Source organism: Ranitomeya variabilis, chromosome 4 (assembly GCF_051348905.1).
Source record: "Ranitomeya variabilis isolate aRanVar5 chromosome 4, aRanVar5.hap1, whole genome shotgun sequence".
Lineage (NCBI taxonomy): Eukaryota > Metazoa > Chordata > Amphibia > Anura > Dendrobatidae > Ranitomeya > Ranitomeya variabilis.
In genome coordinates, this window is record NC_135235.1 from 219,193,789 (window position 1) to 219,219,071 (window position 25,283).

Here is a 25,283-nt window from a genome sequence, read left to right on the forward strand (position 1 = left end):
GGATAAATTGGACAACAACTTTTGGGGTCCAATTTCTCCTGTTACCCTTGTGAAAATAAAAACTTGGGGGCTAAAAAATCTTTTTTGTGGAACATTTTTCATTTTTTATTTTCACAACTCTGCATTATAAACTTCTGTGAAGCACTTGGGCATTCAAAGTTCTCACCACACATCTAGATAAGTTCATTGGGGGGTCTAGTTTCCAAAATGGGGTCACTTGTGGGGGTTTCTACTGTTTAGGTACATCAGGGGCTCTGCAAACGCAACATAATGCCCGCAGACCATTCTATCAAAGTCTGCATTCCAAAACGGCGCTCCTTCCCTTCCGAGCTATGCCATGCCCCAAACAGTGGTCCCTCCCCACACATGGGGTATCAGTGTTCTCAGGACAAATTGGACAACAACTTTTGGGGTCCAATTTCTCTTGTTACCCTTGTCAAAATAAAAATTTGGGGGCTAAAAAATCTTTTTTGTGGAAATTTTTTATTTTTTTTATTTTCACGACTGCATTATAAATTTCTGTAAAGCACTTGGGCATTCAAAGTTCTCACAACACATCTAGATAAGTTCCTTGGGGGGTCTAGTTTCCAAAATGGGGTCACTTGTGGGGGGTTTCTACTGTTTAGGTACATCAGGGGCTCTGCAAACACAACATAACGCCCGCAGACCATTCTATCAAAGTCTGCATTCCAAAACGGCGCTTCTTCCCTTTCCGAGCTCTGCCATGCGCCCAACCAGTGGTTTACCCCCACATATGGGGTATCAACCTACTCAGCATAAATTGCACAATAAATTTTGTGGTCCAATTTCTCCTGTTACCCTTGTGAAAGTAAAAATTTTGGGGTGAAAAGATCATTTTTGTGGAAAAAATATGATTTTTTTTATTTTCATGGCTCTACATTATAAACTTCTGTGAAGCAGTTGGGGGTTCATAGTGCTCACCACACATCTAGATAAGCTCTTTGGGGGGTCACTTGTAGGGGGTTTCTACTGTTTAGGTACATCAGGAGCTCTGCAAATGAAACATGACGCCCGCAGACCATCCCATCAAAGTCTGCATTTCAAGCGGCGCTCCTTCCCTTCCGAGCCCCGATGGGTGCCCAAACAGTGCCCCCCCACATATGGGATATCAGCGTACTCAGGACAAACTGGTCAACAGATTTTGGGGTCCAATCTCTCCTGTTACCCTTGAGAAAATAAAAAATTGCAGGCTAAAAAATCATTTTTGAGGAAAAAAAAAGGATTTTTTATTTTCACGGCTCTACTTTATAAATTTCTGTGAAGCACTTGGGGGCTCAAAGTGCTCACCACACATCTAGATAAGTTCCTTAATAAATAAATTTTGTGGTCTAATTTCTCCTGTTACCCTTGTCAAAATAAAAATTTGGGAGCAAAAAGATCATTTTTGTAGAAAAAATGCGACTTTTTATTTTCACGGCTCTACGTTATAAACTTCCGTGAAGCACCTGGGGGTTTAAAGTGCTCACCGCTAGTGTTGAGCATTCCGATACCGCAAGTATCGGGTATCGGCCGATATTTGCTGTATCGGAATTCCGATACCGAGATCCGATACTTTTGTGGTATCGGGTATCGGTATCGAAACAACATTAATGTGTAAAATAAAGAATTAAAATAAAAAATATTGCTATACTCACCTCTCTGACGCAGCCTGGACTTCAGCGAGGGAACCGGCAGCGTTGTTTGCTTAAAATTCGCGCTTTAACTTCCTTACTTGAAGTCCCGGCTTGTGATTGGTCGTGCGCCGCCCATGTGACCGCGACGCGACCAATCACAGCAAGCCGTGACGTAATTTTAGGTCCTTCAGGATTTTAAAATTACGTTCCGGCGTTGTGATTGGTTGCGTCGCGGTCACATGGGCGACGCGACCAATCACAAGCCGTGACGTCACGGGAGGCAGGACACGCGCGCATTTTAAAATGCGCGCGTGTCCTGCCTCCCGTGACGTCCCGGCTTGTGATTGGTCGCGTCGCCCATGTGACCGCGACGCAACCAATCACAACGCCGGAACGTAATTTTAAAATCCTGAAGGACCTAAAATTACGTCACGGCTTGCTGTGATTGGTCGCGTCGCGGTCACATGGGCGGCGCGCGACCAATCACAAGCCGGGACTTCAAGTAAGGAAGTTAAAGCGCGAATTTTAAGCAAACAACGCTGCCGGTTCCCTCGCTGAAGTCCAGGCTGCGTCGGAGAGGTGAGTATAGCAATATTTTTTATTTTAATTCTTTATTTTACACATTAATATGGTTCCCAGGGCCTGAAGGAGGGTTTCCTCTCTATCAGACCCTGGGAACCATCAGGAATACCGTCCGATACATGAGTCCCATTGACTTGTATTGGTATCGGGTATCGGTATCGGATTAGATCCGATACTTTGCCGGTATCGGCCGATACTTTCCGATACCGATACTTTCAAGTATCGGACGGTATCGCTCAACACTACTCACCGCACATCTAGATAAGTTCCTTAAGGGGTCTAGTTTCCAAAATGGTGTCACTTGTGGGGGGTTTCCACTGTTTAGGCACATCAGGGGCTCTCCAAACGCGAGATGGCGTCCGATCTCAATTCCAGCCAATTCTACATTGAAAAAGTAAAACGGCACTCCTTCGCTTCCAAGCTCTGCAGTGTGCCCAAACAGTGGTGTACCCCCACATATGGGGTATCGACGTACTCAGGAGAAATTGCACAACAACTTTTGTGGTCTAATTTCTCCTGCTACCCTTGTGAAAATAAGAATTTGTGGGCGAAAAGATCATTTTTGTGTAAACAAATGCGAATTTTTATTTTAACGGCTCTACTTTATAAACTTCTGTGAAGCACTTGGGGGCTCAAAGTGCTCACCACACATCTAGATAAGTTTCTTAAGGGGTCTAGTTTCCAAAATGGTGTCACTTGTGGAGTGTTTCTACTGTTTAGGTACATCAGGGGCTCTCTAAACGTGACATGGCATCCGATCTCAATTCCTGCCAATTCTGCATTGAAAAAGTCAAACGGCGCTCCTTCTCTTCCAAGCTCTGCGGTGCGCCCAAACAGTGGTTTACCCCAACATATGGGGTATCGGCGTATTCAGAAGAAATTGCGCAACAACATTTATGGTTACATTTCTGTTTTTACACTTGTGAAAATAAAAAAAATGGTTCTGAAGTAAAATGTTTGCAAAAAAAAGTTAAATGTTCATTTTTTTCTTCCACATTGTTTCAGTTCCGGTGAAGCACGTAAAGGGTTAATAAACTTCTTGAATGTGGTTTTGAGCACCTTGAGGGGTGCAGTTTTTAGAATGGTGTCACACTTGGTTATTTTCTATCATATAGACCCCTCAAAATTACTTCAAATGTGATGTGGTCCCTAAAAAAAAATGGTGTTGTAAAAATGAGAAATGGCTGGTAAACTTTTAACCCTTATAACTCCCTGACAAAAAAAAAAAATTGTTTCCAAAATTGTGCTGATGTAAAGTAGACATGTGGGAAATGTTATTTATTAACTATTTTTTTGTGACATATCTCTCTGATTTAAGGGCATAAAAATACAAATTTAAAAATTGCAAAATTTTAAATATTTTCACCATATTTCCATTTTTTTCATAAATAATCACAAGTAATATCGAAGAAATGTTACCACTGTCATGAAGTACCATATGTCACGAAAAAACAGTCTCAGAATCAGCAGGATCCGTTGAAGCGTTCCAGAGTTATAACCTCATAAAGTGACAGTGGTCAGAATTGTAAAAATTGGCTCGGTCATTAAGTACCAAATTGGCTCTGTCACTAAGGGGTTAAACAGAATTCATTACTGTACAAAAGCGCTGTCTGCTTTGCCTTAGCTGGATATCTGTCCACTATTTCTCTCTCTCTCTATCTATCTATCTATCTATCTATCTATCCATCCATCTATCTCTTTAACTACGCCTATTTTACTTTTTTCAACTAGCTTTAAACAGCATTCATTACTGTACATGAGCGCAGGTACAAAAAAGCGCAAAAAACAAAACAAAAACCCAAGGTAAAAACGCAACATGTGAATACAGCCGGGAGACTTTAAGGTTACTGGAGTTCCCAGCTTCCCAGTTACCAATGGTAACCTTCCTGAAACTGCCGGCAATCGAAGCGATGAAAGATCCGGCAGTACGTGCTGGTGTGACAGCCTAAGAAGCCCCGTTCTCTGAATTGAACTCCATATGTTGGAATTTTGGAAGGACCTCATCGTGGGACATCGATGTGGATTACGCCAGATCCATTGGAGAGTGGCGGACCGGTGTGGGATTTTTTTGGGAAATAAATTGGGGAATGGGTTATTTGGGTTTATTAATTTTTATTTACAGGGTTAGTAATGGGAGTGTCAGACTGACACCTCTTTAATAATAATGCAAGGGCTTGATGGCAGCTGTGATTTTTGACAAGTCACAGCTATCATCAACTTCCTATCCCATTTGTCCGATTGTACCACAAGGCAATCGGGAAGACATGGCGCCAGAATTGTCTCGCCTAATGTGCTGTGCCAGTACTGAGGTGGCCTAGGGATGGTATTTTTAGGCTGGGAAGGGGGATAATAACTATACACTTCCAAACCTGATAATATCACCCAGCAGCTGTCTGCATTGCCTTAGCTGGTTATTAAAAACAGCGGGGGTAAAACTGACAGGGAAATACAGTGAGAAATGGCGGGTTTTTTTCTGCTCTTTTTTTATTTTGCCTTTCATACAAGTTATTACACAGGAAAGAATATTTCCTGAAATTTTTTTTCCTGTAAAATCCATTTTATCTTCGGTTTTGTATGTTTTATTGTCAGTCCGTAAAAGCGGAGTCAAAGATGCATCCAGAGGTCTTCATCATGCTTTTCCCATGCCATTTCAGTGGTGTTTTCATCAATTTTAGCGATTTTCCAGTCCCCCCAGTCCTCCTGTAACGCACCTTCAAAAATTATATTTAGCCCCAATTATAAATTGGACAACCCCTTTAAAGCAACCTCCTATTCGAAGATTGATAGCTGCTAGTAATGGTTGTAGAATTGGCTCCCTTGTCCATAGGAACTTTTTTACTTGCGCCTCTTTCTGCATCTTCGCATCAATTACTTGCAAAAACTGAACATGGGGATGTAGAACTTTCTGTTATATTGATGTATACTTCTGTTTTTTTTGTGTGGATTTCTGCAGTACCGGAGGTAGATTTAAAGAAAAATGGCGTCACCTGTCCAGCCTGCTACGTCGACAACGACCACAACGTCTGCATCCCAAATAGTACAATGGAGTGCACTGGAGAAGAAACCTTATGTGTCCTCACCAACGAAACATTGTTACAAAGTAAATAAAAAAACTATGTCCCACCCATAATATATACAGTATATATATATCACAATAATGTGCGGATCATTTTACTATTTACATTTTATTGCAAAAATTTTGATTTAGATTTGACTTTTTTGTTTGTTTTTCCTTCTAGAGCACAACGTTTACTCATTCGGTTGTGGCACCAAAAGTGTCATTCAAAAAAATGGTAATTTACATAATTTATTAAGCTTGTACTCATCGATTAACATCACCAAGAGCACACCCATCCCGGGATTAAAGCCCGGTAAGATAAAGTTGCTTTCCTCTACTTGGTGCCATGTTTTTTTTTAATTATTAGTAGTTTTCATGTGATAATTTTTAGGCTAAAATTTGTAATTTTCGAATGCCACCTCTTAATATAAAATGCCTCATATGCCGCCATAGATTCTTCCTTATATGGCCCCTTAAAGTTGTTATCCACTACTAGGACAACCCCTTGTGAACTAAATGTTCAGTTCCGATAACATAATGAAGCCTATACTCACCTCCTGTGTCGGTGCCATCCCCGCGGTGTCGGCACTCGTGATGCGGTAGAATGACATGTGATGCCCGGTGACCAATCAGAGCTGGCGTCACTGTCTCCGCCTTCGGACAAACTAAACATGAAGTGGAAGCCTTCCTCTTCATGTTCACTTTGTTCAAAGGTGGAGACAGTGAGGCCAACTCTGATTGGGCACCGGACATCATGTGTTACAACACCGCATCACAGCCCCGGGGAGAGTGAGTGCCGACACCGCGGGTACGTCGCCGGCACGGGAGGTGAGTATAGGCTCTATTATTTTATCGGGGGCCAACATTTAGTTTAAGAAGGGGTTGCCCTGGTAGTGCACAACCCTTTTAAGTCCCTCTTTTTCTTAATATTGGCAGGACCTGGCCATATTGATGGGTTCAGACATCGGTTTGGGCCCAGGACAGATGGTTGTCAGGTGAGATAAGGATCCAGTATGTCTGATTTAGGACTACCGATCCTTTTGTTCTCCCGGAGATATCTGGCAGTGGCTTTATCATAGATAATAAAGGATCTCTTCTGTATGGAGAAGTTGGTGCGTGATAGCTCCCTACTGAACTATTATATGTCTGGCAGCTATTGAAAGGGTATGGGGGGCTTTAGATGTCATCTTGATTTGATGGACCAGACATGTCTGCACATTGCAGGGATGGCCCCATAGGATATGGATAGTACATATTACACCCCTCTGGGTTGTTGAATCCTTCTCTTTAAATTAGATTGCCCTAAAATTAGACAGGTCAATGCCTTCCACTGAATCAACACCACCTACTGCTTGAGTCATTCGATGATTTGATGCACCATGTCCTTTTATATTCTGTAGATTTGACCATACTCATCGAGCTGAAACTATTTGACATTTTTTGTATTGCACTGCAGGTAACTTTTTGTGGTGTTACATTTGCTATAATGATGATACCGCCTCCTGCGCAAAAAAAACGAAAGTGTGCGAACCAGACGAAGATGTTTGTCTTACCGAAAGGAGAAGGATCACAGGCGGTTTGTCTCCATCACTCATAACCTTGACCTTATTATTACATAAAACAGGAGTTTATGGTAGATCGGAAGGATGCAGCCGGTGGACATGAGGGGTGCTGACTAGAAAAAAATATATATTTGCAGCTTTCAGAGCACAGGGGCTCCTTCAGGCACATGAATTAAAAAGATAAGAGCACAGGATTTAAGAGATGTTACAACAGGACATTTCCTCCTGAGGTGGAGGGGTGATGCCTCCTAAAGATAAGCCATGGAAATCAAATTCGGGTTTTTGAGATGGAGAGTCGGTGGGAATGTTCTTCATCGTTATCTGAAGTTCATCTGGTGGAGGTGTGAGTTGTGTCCATGTGGTAAGTCATAAATCCAGGTGTTTAATTGAGTCCTATTGTCAAAGAATTGAACATCCTCGATCAGTTTGAATTCCCATATTCTTCTCTCTCTGTCCTCCTTAAATTGCCCTTTTAGCACCTAAGATATTTTCACACAGTCCAGCTCATTCTTAATTGTTTGCCTGTGTAGATTCACCCTTGTTTGTAGTCTTTGCATAGTTTCCACAATATAGATGCCTCCAGGACACCTTGTACGTTGTATCATGTGTACCACATTGGAGGATGTATATGAAAAGAAACCTATGACCTTATAATCCTGATTTGTGTTTGGTATGTGGACTATATTTGTGGGTACAAGTTTTACACTTTTTATTGTTACATGGGAATTTGCCTGTCACCGATGGTTATGAGAGGACACTTCTGACAAGGAGATTCCTTATGTTAGGGGGCTGTTTGTAGGAGAGAAGCTGGGGTTGTATGCAACCACAGAAGGCTCCATGTTGTTGTTCTCCCTCAGTCTGTAATCCAGGAGGCTGCTTCTTGGGATCCTTGTAGATCTGTGCATCTGTTCATCCACCATAGTGGATGGTATCCTTGTTGAAGCGAGGTAGTCGTGGGCGAGCTTCTGTCCCCATTCGCTTTGGCATCCTACAGACAATTGTGGCTCCTGGCTGGGTGTTAGTGTTGTGAGTGCCTTGTGCCAGTGCAGACCCCTGGTAGTCGATGGTATTGGCTGGCCAGGACCACGAGTTCCTTAGATTATCAAAGTAGACTTCTGTTCAAACATGGGAACTTTACTGACCTTGGTGAGGGTTATATACAAGGGATAGTGAGTACACAGTCTGAAGCAGTTTTCATTCACAGACATCGTTTCCTTCAATTGTAGTTTACTGTCTGCTCCAGGGCCGGTATAGCACATTGTTTCGCCCTACATCATCACAGCCTAGCTTGTCGCCACAGTACAGTTCAGTGAGTTTCTATACACCCACTCAGCGGCTCCGTGTCCTATTGCTATGGATGCCCTGGATCCACCGCTCCGGACTCTCACTAGTTCCATGATCTCAGTCCTCTTTAGGTCTGTACCTTCAGCGTTTATCAAGCTCAGGGTTTCGCGTGACACATCGTCCGTTCCAAGGACCCTTTTAAGGTAGAAGGCCACTTTACCTCTTCTGTAAGTTCCTAGTCATGCTACCTCATCGTCCCATCGTCTCCTTTGCTGTAGTTCACCCAAAAGGCAGCACTGCACACCTGTCACTTCTGCAGACTCTAACTCTTCTCTGAATAACTTCAGAGAGCTGGTTATTTGTCCAAGCACTAAGCCCTCCCACTGTGTCTGCTGCTGGGGAAACCCCTTCACTTACTTTCTATGCAAACACTACCTTATGTCCTAAATCCTTACCTATGTCTTTCATGCATCACATCACTATGCATTATAATTCCTTTCATTCAATTGTCTACATAGCTCTTGCAGATTAAAAAAAATGTTTTGTTGCTAAATGTGATACTGCCCGCCATATTCCACATTGTAATTTTGTGGCGGTGAAATTGTTCTGTGTGTCAAGCTATAGCACAGTAAAAAAATATTCAGCATGCCATATCTCACCTTGTTATTTAGTGACAGTGAAAGTCAACTGCATAGCTCATGTAGATAAAAAAATTATTTGGTAAACGTGATACAGTCCACCATATTCAACGTTGTAATTTTGTGGCGGTGAAAATGTTCTGTGTGTCAAGCTATTGCACAGTAAAAAAAATATTTTTGTGGCTGTTGCTAAACGTAATTCAGCATGCCATATCGCACCTTGTTATTTAGTGCCTGTGAAAGTCAACTGAATCTGCATAGCTCATGTAGATAATAAAAAATGATTTGGTAAACGTGATACAGCCCGCCATTTCCCATGTTGTAATTTTGTGGCGGTGAAATTAAGCTGTCTGCAGAGCTTATGCAGATTAAAAGAAAAACATCGGCTACCAACATGAAACAGCAGGCTAGATCTGAGTTTGAAATTGTTTAGCGCAAATATTCGATTGTATACAGGCCTCATCCACAGTTAAAAAATACTTTCTTCTGTTAGTAACGTTATACAGCAGCCTAGATATCAGTTTTAAATTTTTGGGTGCTGATATTGTTCCCCATACAGGGGTACACATGATAAAATCTAAATTGTTTTTTTTGCTATCGGGCTACATTTCATCTTTTCATTCTTTGGTGCACATATTGTTCTCCATGCAGGGATACACATGATAAAATATAAATTTGTTCTGCTCCAAAAATTTGGCCACATCTGAGGTTATCTGTTATGGTTCTGGTGGTAAGAACACATGAACTGACCTGATAGGTAAACCAAAACATTGGATAAGCTCTGGGGATGTGGGAACTTTACTGACCGCAATCCTGAACCTATCAAACACACACTATAGGCAGCCGTTGAGCGTTCCTAACTCGGCCTAGACGCCTCTGCACAGCCTGAGAAGCTAGCTACCCCTAGAGAGAAACAAAGCCTCACTTGCCTCAGAGAAATTTTCCCCAAAGTGAGAGCAGCCCCCACAAATAATGACGGTGAGTTAAGAGGAAAACACAAACATAGAAATAAAAATAGGTTTTAGCAAATGAGGCCCGCTAATAACTAAATAGTCAGAGGATAGCAAGGAATCTGTGCGGTCAGTATTAAATACTACAAAAATTATCCACGCAGAGAATACAAAAAGACCCCCACACCGACTCACGATGTGAGGGGCGCAACTCCGCACCCCAGAGCTTCCAGCTAGCAATCAAATAGCATATAAGCAAGCTGGACTGAACTCATCATATACTGAGAAACATTTTCAAATAGCAATGAGCAAAAATAGACTAGGATGAACTTAGCTTCTCCACGAGGAGACAGGTCACAAGGGAAGTCCCAGAGAGATCTGAACCAGTACTGAATACAACGACAGCAGGCAACAAGTAAAGGTCCAGGTGGAGTTAAATAGGCAGCAAGCCTAGCAGGAAATGAGGCAGCTGAGGTCCAGCTACAGACCAGCCGTAACACTAAAAGCCACCAGAGGGAGCCCAAGAACAGAACTCACAAAGTACCACTTATGACCACAGGAGGGAGCCCGAGAACGGAATTCACAACAGTTATCGTTCTTTTGTGCTCACATTCTGCTGCATCCAAGACTCGTCCACAGTAACAAATCTATTTTTTCTGTTACTACCATGCTACATAAAACAGGCCACATTTTATCTTTCAATTATTTTTGTCTGGAATTTATTTATTTATCATGCTCTGCTTATATAGCGCTATCTTTATTCCACAGCGCTTTACATACATTTTCATCACTGTCCCCGTTGGGGCTCACAATCTAAATTCCATATCAGTATGTCTATGGAGTGTGGGAGGAAAGCTCTGCCAAATTCAGGAAGCACAAAGGCCCAACTTGGAAAACACATATTCCCACAAATTTTGGGCAGCTAAAACAAAAAAGTGGCATCAATTTTTATTTATTTATTTTTTTAATCACTTAAATAGCGCCAATAATTCCGCATCATTTTACAGACATTAGTGGCACTGTCCCCATTGGGACTCACAATCTAAATTTCCTATCAGTATGTCTTTGGTGTGTGGGAAGAAAAATAAGTACTGAGAGAATACCCTCGCAAACACGGGGAGAACATACAAACTATTTGCAGATGCTACTGGAAAATGACTGTCCTTGGTTAGATTTGAACCAATAACCTGAGAAATGGAAACCTACAATGCCAACCTGTCGGAATGTTTATTATTGCATATATTACAACTACTATGTATTACTGTTTATTGGTGCATGAGTCTCTGTCTCCAACAATAGTGTTGTATTGTCAATAATACATTCTCTAAAAAAAAAAAAGAGTCCCAGGACGTTCCCGCTCACCGCTCACACTGTGTGTAGCTGGAGAAAATTTTGCTTTCACTTTACAAACTGGCAGACGAGATGCTAAGATCCCGAGCTTAATTTTAATATCATGATAGGCGGCTGCAGGGCTCACCACTTTGTATGTGGCATCATACATATTCATTTGCAGGACTGGATTGCTTGACATGAGTATGACAAAAATGGTAAAGTGAGAAGGAATACTCATTTAATCATTTAATTATTGTGATCTCAAAAGTTCTGTAGCTTTCTTATATAATTTCTGCTTCAATCCTATCTATCCATAATGCTTCCATCACACATCTACATAATCTATCAGCCATCCATTTTACGGAGCACAGTGTGGCTGTAGAGGACCTGACTGTCGTGTCTCGGGGCCCATTTCGTCCCTCTTTCTCCAACATTCATTTATACCAGTTTCTATTTGCTTCTCTTGGCACCGCTGGGCATGAACACGACTGATGGAGATGATCTTGTTGTAGCTGCTTCACACCCCTTTCCTATTTATCACATGCGCTGTGTTGTGCACACGCTGCAGCTGGCACTAAGAGATAGTCTGCAAGAGGGACAAGCTGGAACTCTGATTAGCAAAGAGAGGATATTGGCTACTCTACTAGAACCCATAAAATTGATCCCATCTTGAAGAGACGTGCTGGAAAAGGGGCAATTGTGGATCAAGCACCTTGGTGGGGCAGCACCGATTTAATGATTGAGCGATTGCATGAGCTGAAACCCTTCCTTGTAGATATGGCCACCCTCAGGTAACACTACATGAAGGTCAATGGACACTGGTGGCTGAACTGAAGGAATTGTCTCATCATCATCATCACCCATTTACAGTGACTAAAAAGTTACAAGCTGAGGATTTAACTCCTGGTATTTTTATGAAGGAGTGCAAGGACTTGTTGTTTTGCCTGTCCCAAAGAGGAGGTTTAATCGTAGATGGCATTACTGCTTCAATTAAACGAAGAGAGACACTGCTATTAGAAAAAAAAATTCTTCTGGCAGCTGTTTATGTGGACCCAAGTCATCGTATATTGCTGGATGATCAACAGCTTACTAAAGGAAAAGAAGCTCTGATTGAGGTAGCAGTTAGGATGAGTGGCTACAGGACGGCCTAGAGCAAGAAGACTCGGGTCCTGCCAGTGCTGTTGCTGCCGTTTCTTCATCCTCATCAGATGAGGAGTTTGATTTCGAAAAGTATTTGGACAACATGGAGCAGGCAAAGCGTTACTGCAGGGAAAAAGATTCCACTCCTATAGAAAACCGATTGCCCTTATTTCAGCAAAATTTTTCACTTGCTCTCAAAGAAGTAGAAGAGTTTAATCGTTTTTCAAAACTGACTGTGCATATGGCAATTCCTTTACACCCTGAAATTGTTAGAGATGTTGCCCATCTGGTTACTGCTTTGCCACCAACCCAATTTAGTGTAGAGAGGTTGTTCTCTAGCCTAAAAATAATTAGGTCAGATTTGAGGTCATCTATGAAGGAGGATCTGATGGAGGCGATACTCTTTCTCAGAGCAAATTCATAGACTGCACAAATGTTATTCAGTACGTTTTTGTTGAAAACTGTTTTTTGCATAGTACAGGGTTGGGGAACCTTTTTTCAGCCGGGGGCCATTTGGAAATTTCTGCCATCATTCGGGGACCACACAAAAATGATCACCTTGAAAATTACCCCGGTATATTTAGTCAAACAATTAATTACGGTTAGGGTTGAGCGACTTTTACTTTTTCAGGATCGAGTCGGGTTTCACAAAACCCGACTTTGTCAAAAGTCGGGTCGGGTGAAATCGGCCGATCATTGCGAAAAGTCGGGGGCCGACTGAAACACGAAACCCAATGCAAGTCAATGGGGAATAAAAGTCGGCAGTGAGTGGAGGACAGGAAAACACCTACAGAGCCCATTTTAATGTCAAAAACATCAATTATTGCTACTTAAGCTTGTCAATCTTAATTAACCTTATAATAATAGTTAGGTATTGAAAACTGGGGGTCATTTGGTTAAAGTTGTGGGGGGGGGGAGGGCTGGCTCAATTTTTTCTTGGGCCCAGGAAATGTGGAATACGTCACGGCGGTGGAGCAGGGAGAGGTAAGTATTTCAACTTTGCAAGTGCTGTGATCCAGAGCAAGCAGGGGGGCCCACTCATTTGCATTGGCACTGGCACAGGGCCCCTCAAAGTATGGCGTTGTGTTTGACGGCGGGGGCGCCTCCCACCGGCAGTGACACTTTTGCGTACTATGACAGGCCCTGTGACAGTGACGTCGCCAACGAGTATGCCCCCCCACCTGATGAAGGAACCGGCACTTTCATATGCACCTTCCTCTTTGTCCCCGTGTAAGGTGGTATAGTATGCGGGTCAGATTCTGGCTGTGTAGAGTGCAAGGGGAATGTAGTGGTCTGGGTCAATGTACCAGCAGACCCATCAAGCAGTGGCTGGGTAATAGGCAGGATGAGGAGGAAACACAGATATAGGCCCAAAATAAAAAAGGAGGCTAAAAGCAGAAAAAAATGGTAACAGGAGTAAACAGGCAGCATTGCTTTGTTCAGTGGAGGACAACAACAAGCAGCAGCAGACACTGTTAGTAGGGCCCAACCAAACTAGTAGGGCAAATACAGTTTCAAATTCTAAATACAGGCCGAAAGCCTGTAGATTGAAACTCAGCTTTGTTTCTTTGAGGAAACCAAGAGGCAGCAGCAGACGTCACTAGGCCCAAACCAAGGACCAGGCCAAATGCAGTTTCATATTGTTGATAGAGGCCGAAAGCCTGTAGATTGAAACTCAGCTTTGTTTCTTTGAGGAAACCAAGAAGCAGCAGCAGACGTCACTAGGCCCAAACCAAGAACCAGGCCAAATGCAGTTTCATATTGTTGATAGAGGCCGAAAGCCTATAGATTGAAACTCAGCTTTGTTTCTTTGAGGAAACCAAGAGGCAGCAGCAGACATCACTAGGCCCAAACCAAGAACCAGGCCAAATGCAGTTTCATAGTGTTGATAGAGGCCGAAAGCCTGTAGATTGAAACTCAGCTTTGTTTCTTTGAGGAAACCAAGAGGCAGCAGCAGACGTCACTAGGCCCAAACCAAGAACCAGGCCAAATGCAGTTTCATATTGTTGATAGAGGCCGAAAGCCTGTAGATTGAAACTCAGCTTTGTTTCTTTGAGGAAACCAAGAGGCAGCAGCAGACGTCACTAGGCCCAAACCAAGGACCAGGCCAAATGCAGTTTCATATTGTTGATAGAGGCCGAAAGCCTGTAGATTCAAACTCAGCTTTGTTTAGTAGAGGTAGAGTGGGCGCACCCACCTGTCCAGGCAAACGGCACTTGCACGGGTGCTTGCGCCAAGTGGTGAGCACAGTCCTGTGGGGGGAGTCAGCCCATTTAGGGAGGTATAAAAATGGCCTATGGTGGACATTCAACAGCTGCAAATGGAGGAATTGGCAAAGTCAGTAAGAGGAGGGCAAAAGCGAGTCATTTATCACCCAAGCTACGTGTCAGCAGGGGAAGGTGGGGCAAAAGAATTGGCAATCCATGATTGGTTCATTTTAATGAAGGTTAGATCATCTACATTTTGGGTAGCCAGACGTGTCCTTTTTTCAGTCAGTATTGAACCAGCAGCACTGAAGACTAGTGTTGAGCATTCCGATACCGCAAGTATCGGGTATCGGCCGATACTTGCGGTATCGGAATTCCGATACCGGGATTCCGATACTTGCCGCGTATCGGATACCGGAATCGGAAGTTCACAGATTCAAACTGCACAAATTCATCCAATGAGAATGATTCCAAGTGTGGGCACATCCTGTTCAGCATGGAGGGCATGAAACTACTGGCATGGCTGTGATTGGCTGCTGAAATGATGTCATGATGCAGTTTAAAAGTCGCTGGCGCCATTTTGCGCTCACTCTGCTGTGAATTCACTTAGTGACAGGACGCTGTTTGCTGACTGAGGGCCAGTTTAGAGATAGCGATTTGCTTCTTTGTGCTTTCCAAAGGCTAATTTAGCAACCGCTGTGTTCACCTACTATTCACCTTGCTTTTGCCTTGTAGCGCTGTTTTCACAGCGATCTGCAAGGTCTGTGTGTGTGTGTGTGAGTGCAGCCCACTCTCTAGTCTGAGTGCAGCCACATAGGCCATCCATAGCTGGTTGTATTCAGTTCAGGGAGGGTGGTTCATTGCCTCATACTGTTCTTTTTTTTTTTTTTCCAAGTAGTGTAGTCTGCTGCTAATTTTTTCAAAAAAATCCTATTAGTGTCTTTCCACCCGTCTCCAGCTAATTTGTGGAAAAACACTACATAGGATAACGTAGAGGAGGGTTTTTGGGCCTTGCAGCGCCGTTTACGGCTGTCTGCATGGTCTCCGTGTGACTGCAGCTCGCCCTGTAGTCTGTGAGCAGCCATAGCCTGGTTGTCTCCAGCTCAGGGTTCTTCACTGCGTCATACCGCAAAATCAATTTTCATTTTGTTTTAAGTAGTGCAGGCTGCTGCACATTTTTTCAAAAAATTCCTATTAGTGTCTTTCCACCCGTCTCCAGCTAATTTGTGGAAAAACACTACATAGGATAACATAGAGGAGGGTTTTTGGGCCTTGCAGCGCCGTTTACGTCTGTCTGCACGGTCTCCGTGTGACTGCAGCTTGCCCTGTAGTCTGTGAGCAGCCATAGCCTGGTTGTCTCCAGCTCAGGGTTCTTCACTGCGTCATACCGCCAAATCAATTTTCATTTTGTTTTAAGTAGTGCAGGCTGCTGCACATTTTTTCAAAAAATTCCTATTAGTGTCTTTCCACCCGTCTCCAGCTAACTTGTGGAAAAACACTACATAGGATAATGTAGAGGAGGGTTTTTGGGCCTTGCAGCGCCGTTTACGGCTGTCTGCACGGTCTCCGTGTGACTGCAGCTCTATCTGTTGTCAGTTCAGCCCCCAAAAAATAAATAAATAATAAAGTTCACCAAACACACCAGTGACACCACTTTACATTTCTGTAGGCCACAATAGCTCATATTAAAGTCTAGTCCACACTTTAGAAAATTAGTGTTTCTTATACCTGTTAGGAGGAGTTGTTCAGGAATAAGCACACAAAGCCGTTAGTACTTTTCTGCTTATCTTTATCAGTCAACCAAGATGAAGAAGGCAGTGAGTAAGGCACGTGGGCGTGGGCGCGGAGCAGGGAGGGGACGTGGGGATTCTGTGCCTGCTGCGGGCACCGGTGACTCATCAGCACCCACTTTCACAAGGGAACAGTCATTCATGCGCAGCTTTGTCGCAGAGCGCCGTACACCGCTGCTGCGTGAAGAACAAATTGAAACCGTTGTCGGATGGATGGCAGCTAATGCATCAACTTCAATTAGTGCCACATCCTCTCAGACACAGAGCACTGGAGAGCACCCATCTGTCTCTTCACCACCTGCCAAATTGCCCAGGCAGACAGAGAGCCCAGGACAGGAGCCATCTCTACTTCTGTTCTCTGAATCTCTTGGCTTGGAAACAGGGGGCCAGCCAAGCAGCATTGGAGAAATGGAAGAAGAGGCAGGGTGCAGTGATGCCCAACAGCTTTTTCTCTCTTCCTCTGAAGAGGCGGGTGGGCCAGTGGCTCCGTTCACCACATCGCAGGCCGCATCAGCTGATGATGACACTCAGGTGCCACTTACTGGTGCGTGCTCTGCTGCTGAGACTACCCAGGAGGAGCAGTTGGGGGCAGAGGGTAGTGTAGATGATGAGGTCCTTGACCCATCTTGGCGTGAGGGACAGGAAGGTGGTGGGAGCAGCTCTGAGGAAGAGATTCCCCGTACAGCCCAAAGAGGGAGAGAGAGGGGGAAGACTGCGGATCCTGCAGCCTCCGCTTTGGCAGCCATTAGGAGCATGTCTCTTCCAAAAGCCAAAAAGGGCACTCCAAAGACTTGCAGTGCCTGGTCCTTTTTTGACACAATTGCAGATGACATTTGCTATGTCAAATGCAAGGTGTGTCATCACAAAGTCAAAAGAGGGAAAAATGTCAGCAACCTCAATACCTCCAACATGTGGAAACATGTGCGCACCAGGCACCCGGCGGAGTTAGAAAAACACACTGAAGAGCTAGGCCAACCAACAGCGGCAGCTACCACCTCTTCAGCTCGTGTTGCCTCTTCCTCCAGCTCACACGCAGCTGGTTCGGCTTCCTCCCAGGATCGCCGTGGAAGAACCTCTGGCCCTGTTGTCCAGAGACCCGCTGTAATTCCACCCGCAGCACCACTTTCCCAGTCATCCACACACTCCCAGCCCAGTCTACAGCCATCGGTAGTACAGGCATGGGAGAAAAGGCAGCCTTTCTCGTCAAACCACCCACGAGCACAGGCTCTGACTGCAGGCATTGCCAAACTTCTGTCACTGGAAATGCTGTCATTCAGGCTGGTGGAGACTGACAGCTTCCGTGACTTGATGTCATTGGCAGTCCCACAGTACAATGTGCCCAGCCGCTTTTACTTCAGCAGGCAAGCCGTCCCTGCCCTGCACAAGCATGTGGAGGGACACATAAAACACGCGCTACTGAACGCCGTCAGTAGCAAGGTCCACCTCACCACCGATGCGTGGACCAGTCAACATGGACAGGGGCGATAACTTTCCCTCACTGCCCATTGGGTTAATGTCGTTGAGCCGGGTACAGATCGTGCGAGTGGCGCAGGACGTGTCCTGCCCACTCCAAGGATTGCAGGAATCCATTCTGTACGCATTGACTCCTCCTCTTACACCAGTTCCTCAGAATCATCGCTGCAGGAGCCGTCACAGTCCACCTCCACATGGACCCGTGATGAACGTTTACCTGTTACGACCGACATGAGCACAGCCGTGGCCAAACGTCAACAGGCCGTCTTGAAATTAATTTATTTGGGGAATCGAAGCCACACAGCGCAGGAGCTCTGGAATGCCATCAAGCAGGAGAGCGATGTGTGGTTTGTGCCAGCGAATCTCCAGCCAGGCATGGTAGTGTGTGATAATGGCCGAAATCTGGTGGCAGCTCTGGGCCTCGGCAACCTCACTCACATCCCATGTCTGGCACATGTGCTCAATTTGGTCGTGCAGAGTTTTTTGAGGGACTATCCGGATCTTGATGCACTGCTGCACAAGGTCCGCCTAGAGTGTGCTCACTTGCGGCGTTCCAGCACGGCAAAAGCGCGCATTGCGGCTCTGCAGCGCCGACACCGCCTGCCGGAACATCGCATCATATGTGACCTACCTACCAGGTGGAATTCCACGTTACATATGTTGGAGCGGTTGTGTGAGCAGCAGCAAGCTGTAATGGAGTACCAGCTGCTTCAGGCGCAAAGAAGTCGCACTCAGCGCCGTACAGACTTCACAACCACAGAGTGGGCCACTATGAATGACGTCTGCCAGGTTTTGCGTCCCTTTGATTATTCCACGCGGATGGCGAGTGCAGATGATGCACTAGTCAGCATGACTGTCCCCCTTATCTGCCTGCTTGAAAAATCACTGCAAGCGCTAAGGGATGATGTTGTGGAAGAGGTGGAGGATGAGGATTCAGCATTTCCATCATCTTCTGGACAGTCAGCGCCACGAGGTTACTCACAAAAGCGTAGGCAGGGGACAGTTTGTGAGGAGGATGAGGAGGAGTCAATGGAGGAGGAAGACATCCGTCCAGAGGAGGGAGTTACACAATTGTCCAGTACTCAGTGTGTACAGCGAGGGTGGGGTGATGACGAGCGGGCAGAGATCACGCCTCCAGCAGGGGACAGCGTTTCTTGGGCAGTTGGCAGTCTGCAGCACATGGTGGATTACATGCTGCAGTGCCTGAGAAACGACCGCCGCATCGCCCACATTCTCAACATGTCTGATTATTGGGTGTTCACCCTCCTCGATCCTCGCTACCGGGACAACGTAGAAAGCCTCATCACACCGTTGAACCGGGAGCGAAAAATGCGGGAGTACCAAGACACACTGGTGAATTCCATCATCTTCTCCATTCCAACTGAGAGAAGTGCTGCTAGTGCATTCCAAAGCAGCTCAGTGCGTCCAGGCAGTGGTGGAGGCTCTGCACAAAGAGGGAGCAGAAGCAGTGCCTCTGCCCAAGGCAAGACCAGTATGGCCCAACTGTGGCACAGTTTTCTGTGCCCGCCACAAAAGTCTACACCATCACAGACGGCTCCAGTCAGCAGGAGGCAACGGTTCCGTCAGATGGTGACAGACTACATGTCTTGCCCTCTTGCTGTACTCCCAGACGGCTCTTCACCTTTCAAGTTTTGGGTCTCAAAGCTGGATACATGGCCAGAGCTAAGCCAGTATGCATTGGAGGTGCTGTCTTGCCCTGCGGCCAGTGTATTATCGGAACGTGTCTTTAGTGCTGCAGGTGGCGTACTAACTGACCGTCGCATGCGAGAATCCTCCGATAACGTTGACCGGCTTACTTTCCTGAAAATGAACAAGGCCTGGATCTCGCAGGAATTTGCCACTCCTCTTCCTGATTAAATAATTAGGTCACTGTCTACGTTATCCAGGTCTCCTGTTGTGTTCATCTTTCTACCACCTGAACTTAAATTCCTGGGCTCCAACACCGCCAGTTGAGGCTCAGAAGTGCCGTCTGCACAGTCAAAACATACGACCCAGTGTTATTGGGTTTCAGTAACGTCAGCTGATCCCCAGCTGTGTAGCCGGCAATGTGTCCTGCGACCGCCACGCTGACACAACAACTGAAATGTAAGGGAATCTGTCCCCCCCCCCAAGGCGTTTGTTACTGAAAGAGCCACCTTGTGCAGCAGTAATGCTGCACAAGGAAAAGGTAGCTATTTTTGTTTAGCTCCTTGCACATGCAGAACTTAACACTTATAAAATGTGTCCACTGATACCGTAAAACCGTCCCGGAGGTGGGACTTTCCTTCGTAATATGACGCAGCACAGCCGTCATTCCTACCCCCTTGGCGCCGTGCCCCGGCTCCTCAGCGTTGTTTGATTCTGTCCCGGAGCCTGCGCTGTTATGTTATCCCGTGGCCAGACACACTTAGCGCTGCCCGTCTTCTGACATCATTTGGTGTCAGGATGGCTGCGCCTGTGCGGCCGCGCTGGCCGAGAGCCCGCCTCGCAGTGTCTTCTGATTTAATCCCACTGGGGGCCTGAGATCCATGGACATGCGCAGTGCATATCTGAACCTCCACCTCTCACTCATCTCCCTACGGCTTCTTCAGACTGTGCGGTGTCAGCTGGTCCCTAATAGCATGCCACGGCCGTGACACCGCACAGTCTTAAGAAGCCGTAGGGAGGGGAGTGAGAGGCGAGGATATGCACTGCGCATGGCCATGGATCCCAGGCCCGCGGTGGGATTACATTAGACGACACTGCGAGGCGGGCTCTCGGCCAGCGCGTCCGCACAGGCGCAGCCAGCCTGACACCAAATGATGCCAGAAGATGGGCAGCGCTAAGTGTGCCTGGCCAAGGGATAACATAACAGCGCAGGCTCCGGGACGGAATCAAACAACGCTGAGGAGCCGTGGCACGGCGCCGGGGGGGTAAGAATGACGGCTGTGCTGCGTCATATTACAAAGGAAAGTCCCACCTCCGGGACGGTCTCACGGTTTCAGGGGACACATTTTATAAGTGTTTAGTTCTGTGTTTGCAAGGAGCATAATGAAAAGAGCCACCTTTTCCTTTTGCATCTTTTGTGCTGCACAAGCTGGCTCTTTCAGCTACAAACGCCTTGGGGGGGGTTAAAGGTTCCCTTTCGACTTTCTCCAATCAGGCTTCGGCCTACATTGTGTTCCTCTGCTTTTCCACCTGTCCCTGGGCTCCAACACCGCTAGTTGCCGTCCAGAAGTGCTGTCCGCACAGTCCCAACAGTCGCTCCTCTGTTATTGGGGTTCAGTAACGTCAGCTGTTCCCCTGCTGTGTGTGTGGCAATCCCTCCTACCTCCTCCACCTCCTCCTCCTCCACCTGTCCCTGGGCTCCAACACCGCTAGTTGCCGTCCAGAAGTGCTGTCCGCACAGTCCCAACAGTCCCTCCTCTGTTATTGGGGTTCAGCAACATCAGCTGTTCCCCAGCTGTGTGTGTGGCAATCCCTCCTATCTCCTCCACCTCCTCCTCCTCCTCCTGTCCCTGGGCTCCAACACCGCTAGTTGTTGCCTGGTAGTGCTGTACGCACAGTCAACAGTCCCTCCTCTGTTATTGGGGTTCAGTAACGTCAGCTGTTCCCCAGCTCTGTGTGTGGCAATCCCTCCTATCTCCTCCACCTCCTCCTCCTCCTCCTGTCCCTGGGCTCCAACACCGCTAGTTGTTGCCTGGTAGTGCTGTACGCACAGTCAACAGTCCCTCCTCTGTTATTGGGGTTCAGTAACGTCATCTGTTCCCCAGCTGTGTGTGTGGCAATCCCTCCTATCTCCTCCACCTCCTCCTCCTCCTCCACCTGTCCCTGGGCTCCAACACCGCTAGTTGCCGTCCAGAAGTGCTGTCCGCACAGTCCCAACAGTCCCTCCTCTGTTATTGGGGTTCAGTAACGTCAGCTGTTCCCCTGCTGTGTGTGTGGCAATCCCTCCTACCTCCTCCTACCTCCTCCACCTCCTCCTCCTCCACCTGTCCCTGGGCTCCAACACCGCTAGTTGCCGTCCAGAAGTGCTGTCCGCACAGTCCCAACAGTCGCTCCTCTGTTATTGGGGTTCAGTAATGTCAGCTGTTCCCCTGCTGTGTGTGTGGCAATCCCTCCTACCTCCTCCACCTCCTCCTCCTCCACCTGTCCCTGGGCTCCAACACCGCTAGTTGCCGTCCAGAAGTGCTGTCCGCACAGTCCCAACAGTCCCTCCTCTGTTATTGGGGTTCAGTAACGTCAGCTGTTCCCCTGCTGTGTTTGTGGCAATCCCTCCTACCTCCTCCTACCTCCTCTACCTCCTCCTCCTCCACCTGTCCCTGGGCTCCAACACCGCTAGTTGCCGTCCAGAAGTGCTGTACGCACAGTTCCAACAGTCGCTCCTCTGTTATTGGGGTTCAGTAACGTCAGCTGTTCCCCTGCTGTGTGTGTGGCAATCCCTCCTACCTCCTCCACCTCCTCCTCCTCCACCTGTCCCTGGCCTCCAACACCGCTAGTTGCCGTCCAGAAGTGCTGTCCGCACAGTCCCAACAGTCCCTCCTCTGTTATTGGGGTTCAGTAACGTCAGCTGTTCCCCTGCTGTGTGTGTGGCAATCCCTCCTACCTCCTCCTACCTCCTCCACCTCCTCCTCCTCCACCTGTCCCTGGGCTCCAACACCGCTAGTTGCCGTCCAGAAGTGCTGTCCGCACAGTCCCAACAGTCCCTCCTCTGTTATTGGGGTTCAGTAACGTCATCTGTTCCCTAGCTGTGTGTGTGGCAATCCCTCCTACCTCCTCCACCTCCTCCTCCTCCACCTGTCCCTGGCCTCCAACACCGCTAGTTGCCGTCCAGAAGTGCTGTCCGCACAGTCCCAACAGTCCCTCCTCTGTTATTGGGGTTCAGTAACGTCAGCTGTTCCCCTGCTGTGTGTGTGGCAATCCCTCCTACCTCCTCCTACCTCCTCCACCTCCTCCTCCTCCACCTGTCCCTGGGCTCCAACACCGCTAGTTGCCGTCCAGAAGTGCTGTCCGCACAGTCCCAACAGTCCCTCCTCTGTTATTGGGGTTCAGTAACGTCATCTGTTCCCTAGCTGTGTGTGTGGCAATCCCTCCTATCTCCTCCACCTCCTCCTCCTCCTCCACCTGTCCCTGGGCTCCAACACCGCTAGTTGCCGTCCAGAAGTGCTGTCCGCACAGTCCCAACAGTCCCTCCTCTGTTATTGGGGTTCAGTAACGTCAGCTGTTCCCCTGCTGTGTGTGTGGCAATCCCTCCTACCTCCTCCTACCTCCTCCACCTCCTCCTCCTCCACCTGTCCCTGGGCTCCAACACCGCTAGTTGCCGTCCAGAAGTGCTGTCCGCACAGTCCCAACAGTCGCTCCTCTGTTATTGGGGTTCAGTAATGTCAGCTGTTCCCCTGCTGTGTGTGTGGCAATCCCTCCTACCTCCTCCACCTCCTCCTCCTCCACCTGTCCCTGGGCTCCAACACCGCTAGTTGCCGTCCAGAAGTGCTGTCCGCACAGTCCCAACAGTCCCTCCTCTGTTATTGGGGTTCAGTAACGTCAGCTGTTCCCCTGCTGTGTGTGTGGCAATCCCTCCTACCTCCTCCTACCTCCTCCACCTCCTCCTCCTCCACCTGTCCCTGGGCTCCAACACCGCTAGTTGCCGTCCAGAAGTGCTGTCCGCACAGAGCGAAACACCTCGCCAATGTGTTAGTGGGGTTCAGCACCGCCAGCTGTTCCCCTGCTGTGTATACGGCAACGTGTACTGCGACCGCCACGCAGGCACAACAAGTTAAATTTAAGGGAACCTGTCCCCCCCCCCCAGGCGTTTGTTACTGAAGGAGCCACCTTGTGCAGCAGTAATGATGCAAAGGGAAAAAGTGCCTCTTTTCGTGGTGCTCCTTGCACATGCTGAACCTAACACTTATGAAAAGTGTCCCCTCCTACCGTGATACCGTCCGGTTGGTGGAACTGTCCTTTGTGATGTGACGCAGCACAGCCGTCATTCTTACCCCCTTGGCGCCGTGCGCCGCCTCCTCAGCGTTGTTTTGAATCAGTCCCGGAGCCTGCGCTGTTAGGTTAGCCCTTGGCCATGCACACATTTTGTCAGGCTGGCTGCGCCTGTGTGGCCGCGCTGGCCGAGAGCCCGCCTCGCAGTGTCTTCTGATTTAATCCCACTGGAGGCCTGAGATCCATGGACATGCGCAGTGCATATCTGAACCTCCACCTCTCACTCATCTCCCTACGGCTTTTTCAGACTGTGCGGTGTCAGCTGGTCCCTAATAGCATGCCACGGCCGTGACACCGCACAGTGTGAAGAAGCCGTAGGGAGGGGAGTGAGAGGTGAGGATATGCACTGCGCATGGCCACGGATCCCAGGCCCGCGGTGGGATTACATTAGACGACACTGCGAGGCGGGCTCTCGGCCAGCGCGGCCGCACAGGCGCAGCCAGCCTGACACCAAATGATGTCAGAAGACGGGCAGCGCAAAATGTGTGCATGGCCAAGGGCTAACCTAACAGCGCAGGCTCCGGGACTGATTCAAACAACGCTGAGGAGGCGGCGCACGGCACCAAGGGGGTAACATCACAAAGGACAGTTCCACCAACCGGACGGTATCACAGTAGGAGGGGACACTTTTCATAAGTGTTAGGTTCAGCATGTGCAAGGACCATAATTAAAAGAGCTAAGTTTACCTTTTCCAGCATTAGTGCTGTACACGATGGCTCTTTCAGCTACAAACGCTTGGGGGGGGGGTAAAGTTTCCCTTTCAACTTGCTCCAGTGCAGGCTTCGGCCTACACTGTAATCCCTCTCCTCCTCCTGCTGACCCTGGGCTCTAACACCGCCAGTTGGGGCCCAGATGTGCTGGCTGCACAGAGCCAAACACCTGCCAATGTGTCAGTGGGGTTCAGCACCGCCAGCTGTTCCCCTGCTGTGTAGCCGGCAACGTGTCCTGCAAAAGCCTCGCAGGCACAAGAACTGAAATTGACGGAAACCTGTCCCCCCTCCCCCAGGCGTTTCTACGTTTTACAGCCACCTTGTACGACAGTAATGCTGCATGTGTTGTGAAATTGGATTTTGGGCTCCCCCGGTGGCCACTGGTGGAATTGAACTGGTGTGCATCATCCTCTCTGTTCACCTGTTTCCATCAGGATGTGGGAGTCGCTATTTAGCCTTGCTCCTCTGTCACTTCCATGCCGGTCAACATTGTAATCAGAAGCCTTTCTGTGCATGTTCCTGCTGCTAGACAACTCCCAGCTAAGTTGGACTTAGTCCTTGTTTGTTTTTGCATTTTGTTCCAGTTCACAGCTGTAGTTTCGTTTCTGTGTCTGGAAAGCTCTTGTGATCTGAAATTGCCACTCTGATGTTATGAGTTAATACTAGAGTCTTAAAGTAATTTCAGGATGGTATTTTGATAGGGTTTTCAGCTGACCATGAAAGTGCCCTTTCTGTCTTCCTGCTATCTAGTAAGCGGACCTCAATTTTGCTAAACCTATTTTCATACTTCGTTTGTCATTTCATCTAAAATCACCGCCAATATTTGTGGGGGCCTCTGTCTGCCTTTCGGGGAAATTTCTCTAGAGGTGAGCCAGGACTATATTTTCCTCTGCCAGGATTAGTTAGTCCTCCGGCCGGCGCTGGGCGTCTAGGGATAAAACGCAGGCTACGCT

At 47.4% G+C, this 25,283-nt stretch overlaps 1 protein-coding gene across 2 annotated transcripts in view; it reads left to right on the forward strand.

Annotated features, from left to right (window-relative positions):
• The window catches only part of LOC143770404 (uncharacterized), a 102,525-nt gene that overhangs the window by 21,829 nt on the left and 55,413 nt on the right, over nucleotides 1-25,283 (forward strand). For both annotated transcript variants that reach the window (XM_077260014.1, XM_077260013.1), the window contains exons 4-6: nucleotides 5,170-5,316; nucleotides 5,456-5,587; nucleotides 6,731-6,850. In XM_077260014.1, coding sequence (XP_077116129.1) covers nucleotides 5,259-5,316; nucleotides 5,456-5,587; nucleotides 6,731-6,850 — 310 coding nt within the window. In that variant the 5' untranslated portion in view covers nucleotides 5,170-5,258. The remainder of the gene's footprint in view (nucleotides 1-5,169; nucleotides 5,317-5,455; nucleotides 5,588-6,730; nucleotides 6,851-25,283) is intronic.